General features: G+C 63.5%; 1 protein-coding gene across 1 annotated transcript; it reads right to left on the minus strand.

Annotated features, from left to right (window-relative positions):
• Positions 1-179: 179 nt before the first annotated feature.
• Positions 180-7,961, minus strand: PBK (PDZ binding kinase). The gene is made up of 8 exons (XM_080584154.1): positions 7,862-7,961; positions 6,629-6,693; positions 6,327-6,417; positions 5,940-6,082; positions 4,645-4,814; positions 3,637-3,766; positions 2,095-2,271; positions 180-781 (listed from the first exon to the last, which is right to left on the minus strand). The coding sequence occupies exons 2-8, from the start codon at positions 6,675-6,677 to the stop codon at positions 576-578; spliced, it is 966 nt and encodes a 321-aa protein (XP_080440280.1). The 5' UTR covers positions 6,678-6,693; positions 7,862-7,961; the 3' UTR covers positions 180-575.
• Between the last annotated feature and the right edge of the window lie 1,032 nt (positions 7,962-8,993).

Here is an 8,993-nt window from a genome sequence, read left to right on the forward strand (position 1 = left end):
TAAAGAGTTCAGAGGAGGCAGCGGTGGCTGTTCCCCTGGGGGTGCTGCCCACCCGCACCCCTTTCAGAAGAGCTCTCCAGGGCTCCACCTGTGCCTGGCAGGCATGTCCCCACCCCGGTCCCCACCCCGGTGCCGGCCTTGAGAGGGGAAAAAAAAAAAAGCACCCCTTGCACACCAGGTTAGAGAACAAATTCCTTTCAACATCCGTCACAAACGTCAACCAGAGACAGGGCTAAGTTAAAACACAGACAGGGAGGGTTTTTAAACAACTAACAGGACACTTCAGAAACGCCTCTCTGGGGCATTGCACGGAGCTTATCAAAGACTTAAGTGTTCAGAACCAGAGCGAGCTCCGAGCTCCGGTCACCTCGGGCACATCCTTAACCTAGTGCTAAAAGGGGCTGTTGCTTAACACGTTTAGGCTCTTAATAGAGAGCGGGTTTCACAAACTAGGAGGGCACACGCTACGGGAACGGCCTCGCGCCTCTGCCTCGAGGCCCTGAGCTCTGGCAGCAGCACTGCGGAGCTCGGCACCACCCCGGGGCTCGGCTGCCCCTACACGGGGGCCGGGGCCGTCACTGCGGGGGCAGGCTCGCTTCCAGGGCGGCCACGATGTGAGCGGCCGAGGGGCGCTTCTGCGGGTCCTCGCTGGTGCAGATGGAGAAGAGCTCGATGATGTGCTGGTAGGACGGGTCCAGCTCCTCCATGTTGAGGGCTGGCCGCGTTCCCAGGGCTGCGTAGTACGCCTCCTCGTCGAAGTCGTCTTCGTCGAAGGACTCATCTGGCCGAGAGGAGAAGCACGTGAGGAAGGGCACAGCGCTTGGGCTGCAAGCTCTACCCACTCCCAGGGGCTCCGGCAGCCCTCAGACCCCCAACTTTCTCCTTGTTCTCTAAATAGGGATTAGGAAAGAAGGTGCTGGACTCGGGCCCTCGCTCCCTGGGGCCGCCCCATCTCCGCCTGGGGCTGCTGATATTAAAGCTGCGCCCGTCTCGCCTCTCCCAGCAGAACAACCCCGAGTCACCACCGCAGAGCCGGCTGGAGGAAAGGCTGCAGCCAGGAGCCACCGACGCCAGGAACGTGAGCAAAATGCCCCGGGGCTGCAGAGAGCTAAAAATCCAGGTCTGTGGGGCTGTGCCAGCAGCCCCGAAGGCTGCAGCAAGCAGCGCTTCCCCTGCCCAGCCCGCACCGTTTGAGCTCTGGGTACAGCTCTGCCCCGTCGGCCGCCTCCGAACGTGTTTGCTGTGCCCAGGCAGGGCCGTGTGGGGCTGTAGCTGGGCCACCGAGCTGGCTTTAGCTTCTCTTTTCCAGCAGGCTCAGCTGCCTCAAATACCCCTGCGCAATTCAAGCAGGAGGTCACGGTAAGGGTTCCCGGCCCCATCATTTCAGAGTCATCCCAGCAGCATCCACCACAGGCACAGCGTGGCAGATTGCTCCCACGCTGCCGTGAGGGCAGGGGGATGCTGAGCGTGCTGCCGGGCTCCCGGAGGCACAGCGGTGAGGCTCGGGGACACCTTTTAAACCCACCCCCCGCGCAGGGAACCACGCTGACGGGAATCTGAGGAGCAGCCGAATTTCGAGGCGCTCTCTCCGTCTGTGCTGAAGCTCTTACAAAGCTCTGGTTTGCAATGACTACTTGCAATCGTCCATCGCCTTCTTGTTTAGAGTTACAAAGTCAAACGGCTGAAAACAGCCCAGGCACGTGCACGAACCGATGATGGCTCTGCCAGGCACCCGCTGCGGGACAGCGCAGGGCGGTGCTGAGCACGTCTGTGCTGCAGCGAGCTCCCAGGGAAGCGAGGCAGCTTCGGAGCAGACCGTTCAGAGCAAAACAGGGGCAGACAGGGCACTCATTCTCCTCCTTCCCTCAAAGAGCACCCAAGAACAGCTCAGATGGATTCAGACCGACTACGGCACTGTCAGGTTTCCGGCTGGTGCAGGCAGAAATGTTTGTAAGACTTTTATATGGCACCTGGGGGAGACCCAGCATTTCGGTGGTGCTGCCACGGGCCGGAAAAACCAATCCCCCAAAGCGAGCAACCTCCAGAAACGCTTTGCCCGCCAGCAAACGTGGCAGCAAGGCCACGGGAACAAACCTTCGTCGTCGGTGTCGCTGTCCAGGTTGAGGTGGGGCACGGACAGGGTCATCATCTCCCAGAGAGTCAGCCCGAAAGCGAAGATGTCGGCCTTGTCGGTGATCACGCCGTCGTCCTGCAGGGCCTCCTTGGGCTTCCAGGGCTCGGTGCCGATGTAGGACGCCTCCGGGTCGCTCACTGGAAGGAACCAACATTGCCTGGGTGTCTACCAGGACTCGGATCAAGGGGTTGAGCCCGGCTCAAGCGTGCCGAAGCTGTCACAGGATGAGGTCTCCCAGGGACCCGAGCCTGCTTTTCTTTCACGCCCCTGCAGCCTCGGGTTCCCCGAAACCTGCGACTTGCTCTGCTCAGCACCTGACGGCGCGGAACTAAAGCCTGACTGCGGGTCCCGCAGAGACCTCTGCCGGAGCAGGCTTCGGTGGAGTGGCTCTGAGAGAAGAGCTGAAGGTCAGAGCTGTGCTCTGCAGCTTAACCCCGCTGCAAGGCACCCCGCAGCCACGAAGAGGCGAGGAATCACCAGTTTTACCCCGTCGTTTCCCTCTCTCAGCTCGGTGCCCCTGGGGAAGAAGCAGGATTGAGGGGAGAGCACCCACAGCTCAGCTCTGCCCTTCCCTCCCATGCCGGGGGACAACGTGGGACAAAGCCACCCCCCGGTGCTCACTGGGCTCCGTCAGCCTCCACCAGCGCGGTGCCAGCCCCGCGGTTTTGCTTAGTTTGCTCCCCCCCCAGATCAAATTCCCACCGCTCTGTTCAATTTGACACCTCCGTGATCTCGACTGGCCTTGAGAGAGCCGAAATGCTCCCGCTCAGCCTGAATCAGATCGGGTGCCTCTTTGTGCCCCCCCGCATGCCCCAGCTTGGCCAGCACAGTTACAGGCAGCTTCCACCACGCGTGAGCCGCATTTCCCCGCTTTCCCAACAAACTCCTGGGCTGCCAGCAGCCTCAGCTGCTCAAGAACCGCTCCTTAAATCAGCCCCGAAGCCAGCGCTTTAACCACGCTCCTTTCTGGGAGACTGCGCCGGGGCTCTGCCTCCAGCTCGCTCGCTCCTTGTACAAGGGAACAGCTCCTAATAAAAACGTAACGGAGCAGCTTTGTAAATTACGAGGCCGCCGCAGGCCCGAGCACTGGGTAAAGCAGCAGAGAGAAGCATTCCTGTAATTAACCCAAACACATTCCTGCCGTCCACAGCCAAGCCACGCCGCCATTAGCCATCTGCTTCTCGTTCACACGAGGTCTTTGTAACACTTGTGCTTGGCTCCTGCTTCCTTCCAGCCCTACCAGAAAGATTCGTTTGCTTTTTTTTTTTTCCTCTGGCAAGAGCATCGCCTCTGCGGAGCGAGTGCAGCGGGGCCCGGCCCGGCCTCCCCAGCACAACGGGGAGGGCACGAGGCAGGCGGGAGACAGACCTGGACCTTCTGGAGAGTTCCTTCACCCGCGGGCAGGGTGAGCCGCTAACCGGCAACCCTCGGAGGACCCAGGAGCATCCGTGCTGCCCCCGGAGCCTCCAAGCATCCAGGTGCCCCCCCCCAGCCCCACCTACCCGTCATGTTCTCGTCCAGGGGCAGGGAGACTCCCACGTCGCAGATCTTCACGGCTTCGAAGTCACCTTTAATGACCACGTTTGAAGATTTGATATCGCCGTGGAGCAGCTTCTTGTCGTTGTGAAGATACTGGGAGGCAGAGAGAAGCGGTTAACGCCCACCTGCAGGTACGCGCAGCCACGCAGAGACCCCAGGAGCCGTCGGATTTAGAGAACGAAGCACCAAATTCTCCGTGTTTAACGTTAAAACCTCAGGGATGGGTTAGTGCCTGCCCGCAAGGCGCCCAAGGCGCAGGGCGGGCTCTTCCGCTCCGCTTTTGGAGGCTTTTGGTGCGAGGCCACGCCGATTGCCTTGGGCAGCCTCTAGGAACAAAGCCCACACCAACGTACTGCAGGAGCTCGGAGCTGCGTCTCTGCAGCAGCACAGGGCTCCCTGCCGCAGCTGGGGAAGCGCAGGCTTTACTCCGAGCACCGGCACGACCCAGGCGAGGTTTAGAAGCGGCTCTCCGAGCTGTGCCGGGGTTCAGACAAAGCCCCGATGTTCGCAGCCCTCTCGGAGTCGCCCTTTCCCCGAGCTCGCAGCCCCAGCAGCTCAGCCAGGGGAGGAGCGCAAGCGGCACCAGCTGGCAGCGGCGAGCACCACCTAACGCTGTCCCCGCCGGGAGCGGCGTCCTGCAGCCGCCCGGCAGGACGCAGGGAGCCCAATTTGCCCGTGGCAGCGAGCGGGGACGGCGAGCGGCCCCAGGGGAGGGCAGCTCCAAGCCGGCAGCGCGGTCCCAGCCCCGTCACTCGGGGCATTACTTTGAGGCAGGCTTCGCAGCGCAGCCGGCCTTCGCCCGAGCGCGCACGGCGCCCTGGCAGGACGCAAACCAAACCCACCAAGGTAGAAAAACCCCGCATGCTGCTCTCCGCCCGCTGGCCCTCTCCCACGCGGAATCCGTTTGTTTTTCCAGCGTCGCCGGTACCCACAGCGCCAGGCGGGGCGGCTGCGGGCGGCGTTAAACCTACCTTCAGCCCCCTCGCCATGCTCAGGGCCACTTTGAAGATGGTGGCGGCGGGGAAGGGGCCCAGGCGAGCCGCGTTTCTCTCCTCGATCAAGTCGCCGAGGGATTTTTCTCCTCCGTACTCCATGGCGAGACACATGCTTCCGTCGTTGGCCTCGGTGAAGGCGCGGTAACCTGCCGACGAGATCACAGTCGTTAGAGAGACGGAGCGGGCACCGGCGTTCCCGTGCGCTGGGGGCCACCACGGATTCACCCCCCAAGGGGCCCCGGGGGCTTTGTGGGGGTGGCTCCCGGAGAGGTGACGCCCCAGGAGCGTCCGCGGGGACCTGCGTGGCACCAGGCGGGGGCACCGAGCCCCAGACCTCGGGCACCGAGCGAGGGGAGCTCCCTCGGGCACCTCCCAGCTCAGCTTCGCGCTCCCCAGCAGGGCACAGGAGGCCCCGGGGTGGGGGGTTTGCCCCGATCCTCAGGGGGCGCAGCGGATTTGCGGCACTGACGCCTGGAGGCGAGGAGCCGGGGAGGGGGGGCGGCGAGCGGGGGATGCTTGGGAACACCGGGGCCATCCCCCGAGGCAAGGCTAAGTCTTCCTTCCTCCTCTTTTTCCTCCTGCCTGCGAACAGGTGGAGCTCTGCACGGCCGGGTTTTGCACCGCAGCGGAAAATCTTATCCTGTGAGTGATTCACAGCAACTTTTTTTTTCTTTTTTTTTAAGGAAAAACGGAGCGTTTACAACAGGGAAGGTCGAGAGCGTCTTTTGTTCGCGAATTCCTGCCAGAAGCGAGACGCCGTTTCAGGGCTGCGAAGTTCCTGGTCGCTCGCGGTGTTTGACACGCAAAGCGGCCGCTCGGAGGCAGTTCAAAGCCACCCCCCCAAAAAAAGAGGAATGTCAACAACAAAAAAAGAGGAATGTCGAACAAAGCTGCTGTCCCGACTGCCGGGAGAGATCTCGTACGAGATAAGAGCCGAAATCTGAACGCAGCCTGAAGCAGCTCCTCAAAATTCTCCTCCCGCTGACAGCCAAGACCTCGGCAGAGCCCCGATTGTGGCACCGGGGGGGGGGGGGGGACGGGGACACCCGGCCTAATTCCACGCCCGTTCCTAATTCCACGCCTCGAGCTCGCCCCGGGGCATCGCCAGGCTGCGGCTCCTCCCCCGGGACCTCTCCGTTCCCCCAGGCCGGCGTTTTTCCCCCTGGTTCTCCCAGCAGCACCCCCAATCCCCCCCCACCCTGCCTCAGGCACATAATTTAATATTAATAATTGAATAAGGTTCTGGGGGGGGGCGTGCCGGGGGGGCTCACCCACGATGTTCGGGTGCTGGAGGCTCTTCAGGATCTTGGCCTCGTCGTTCAGCCTCTGCTGGTAGAGGCTCTGCTGCTTCCTGTTGCACTTGGGGTTGATTTTCTTCACGGCCCACGGGGAGCGAGACAAACCCCGGGGGGACCTGCACGGGGAAAAAAAAAAAAAACACCCCCCCCGCATCGCTCGGTGGAGGAGCTGCCGCTTCGGAGGGCGCCCGCCTTTCGGTTTTACGGGATTTGAATAAAAAGGGGCAGCCGGGGGCGGGGGGGTCGTGCCCGCGGCAGCGGGGGTGGGGTGGGGGTTGGGGGAGGGCTCTGAGAGCCCCAAAATGTTTTGGGATTTGAGGAGTATGAGCCCCCCCCCCCCCCCCCCCAGCCCCGCCGTACCTCTTCATCAGGTAGACGTTCACCCCGGTGCCGTACCCCAGCTTCTGCATGAAGGGGGAGGCCGGGATGGTGATGGAGGCCGAGCCCGAATCTGGGAAGAAAACAACAAAAAAAAAAAAACCCAAAATCCGCCAGCGGCCTCGCGCTGAGGAGGAGGCAGCAGCACCCCCCCACCCCCTCCAACCCCCTTCCTCTCCTCCAGGCTCTCCCCGTATCGAACAGGACCCCCCCCAAAAAAAAAACAAACCCCAAAAACGGGATTCGGGCGGCGTCCTCGGTGCTTGCGCCCGGGTGTAACTCACCCGGCTTCTCCTTGCGCTCCGCGTTGTTCTGGGGCCTGAGGGCTTCCATCGCCGCAACGCCGGCGCTACAAAGGGGAGCGGAGGGCTTACTACGCGGCCGCCAGCAGCCTGAGGAGGGGCCCTCCGCTACCACCTGGCCCCACTACTACTCCGCGGGCCTCCTGCTACTCTGTGGGCCCCTAACTACTACTATTCTGCAGGCCTCCTACTTACTACTCCGAGGGCCCCCTACTACTGTTTGGCCCCCACTACTCCATGGGCCCCCTACTACTCCTTGGGCCCCTACTACTACTACTGCACTGGCCCCCCACTACTCCTCAGGCCCCTACTACTACTACTCCACGGGCCCCCTACTACTCCTTGGGCCCCTACTACTACTACTCTGCAGGCCCCCTATTACTCTGTGGGCCTCCTACTACTACTTCACAGCCCCCCTACTACTACACATCCCGCTACTACACCACAGCCCCCCTACTACTACTCCTCGGCCCTCCTACTACTACACACCCCACTACTACTCCACAGCCGCCCTACTACTACACATCCCGCTACTACTCTGCAGTCCCCCTACTACTACTCCTCGAGCCCCTACTACTACACAGCCCCCATACTACTAGTCCTGGGGCACGCTACTACTCCTCACCCCCCTACTACTACTCCTTGGGCCCCCTACTACCACACGCTCTGCTACTACTACTCAGACCCCCACTACTCCACAGCCCCCTACTACTCCTTGGGCCCCTACTACTACTCCTCAGTCCCCTACTACTATTCCTTGGGCCTCCTAATACTACACACCCGGCTACTACAACTCCTCAGGCCTCCTAATACTACACACCCCGCTACTACAACTCCTCGGGCCCCTACTACTACACACCCCGCTACTACCCCATAGCCCCCCACTACTACTCAGCCCCCCCACTACTACTACTCTGCAGCCCCCTACTACTACTCAGGCCCCTACTACTACACGTCCCCTTACTACTCCGCAGCCCCCCTACTACTACTACTCGAGCCCCCTACTACCACACACCCCTCTAACACTCCGCAGCCCCCTACTACTACTCGAGCTCCTCCTACTACTACTCCCCACCCCGCTACTACTACACGCCCCGCTACTACTACTCAGCCCCCTACTACTACTCAGCCCCCTACTACTACTCAGCCCCCTACTACTCCGCGGGCCCCTGCCCCTACTACCACTACTACTAGTAGTAGCAGTACTCCACCTACCCGCTGCCGTTGCCGTTCGAATGCTGCGCGCGCGGGAGCCCCGCCCGCCGACACGCCCCTTCCCGTACGGCGGCCGCGGGCGGCCAAAATACCTCAGGACGCGGCGCCGGGGGGGGGCGGGGGGCGGAGCCTGGGCGGGGTGGGCGTGGTCTGAGCTGGGGTGGGCGGGGCCTGGCTGGGGTGGGCGGGGTCTGAGAGGGTGGGCGGGGGCTGTGGGTGCGGGCGGGGCCTGAGCGGGGTGGGCGGGGCCTGGCTGGGGTGGGCGGGGTCTGAGAGGGTGGGCGGGGCCTGTGGGTGTGGGCGGGGCCTGAGCGGGGTGGGCGGGGCCTGAGCGGGGTGGGCGGGGCCTGTGGGGGCTCTGGGGGTCCCTGGGGGCTGGGGGGGGGCTCTGGGGGGGCAGTGGGGCCTTGGGGGGGGGGGGGGGGGGGGGGGGGGCTCCACGGGGACCTGGGCCCTTGGGGGGGGGGGGGGGGGCTCTGTGGGCTCCCCTGGCGTTGTGGGGGGGGGGGCTCTGGGGTGTGGGGGGGGGGTCTCTGTGGGGTCCCCAAGGCCCTGGGGGGGGTCTCCATGGGGCCCCCAAGCCCTTGGGGAGAGGAGTCTCTGTGGGGTCCCCGAGCCCTTCGGTGGTGGGGGGGGGGATCATCCGTGGGGACCCAATGCCCTGAGGGGTCTCCGTGGGGTTCCCAATGTCCTGGGGGGGTCTCCATGGGGTCCCCAAGCCCTTGGGGGATGTGGGGGGGGGGGGGTCTCCATGGGGTCCCCAAGGCCCTGGGGGTTCTCCATGGGGTCCCCAAGCCCTTGGAGGGTGTGGGAGGGTCTCCATGGGGTCCCCAATTCCCTGGGGGGGGGTCTCTGTGGGGTCCCCAAGCCCTTGGGGGAGGTATGTGGGGGTCTCCATGGGGTCCCCAAGGCCCTAGGGGGATGTGGGGGGGGGTCTCCATGGGGTCCCCAAGGCCCTAGGGGGATGGGGGGGGGGGGTCTCCATGGGGTCCCCAAGGCCCTGGGGGGGTCTCCATGGGGTCCCCAAGCCCTTGGGGGATGTGGGGGGGGGTCTCCATGGGGTCCCCAAGCCCTTGGAGGGTGTGGGAGGTTCTCCATGGGGTCCCCAAGCCCCTGGGGGTGTCTCTGTGGG

The sequence above is a fragment of the Anser brachyrhynchus genome (genome assembly GCF_964034855.1).
Source record: "Anser brachyrhynchus genome assembly, chromosome: 3".
NCBI lineage: Eukaryota > Metazoa > Chordata > Aves > Anseriformes > Anatidae > Anser > Anser brachyrhynchus.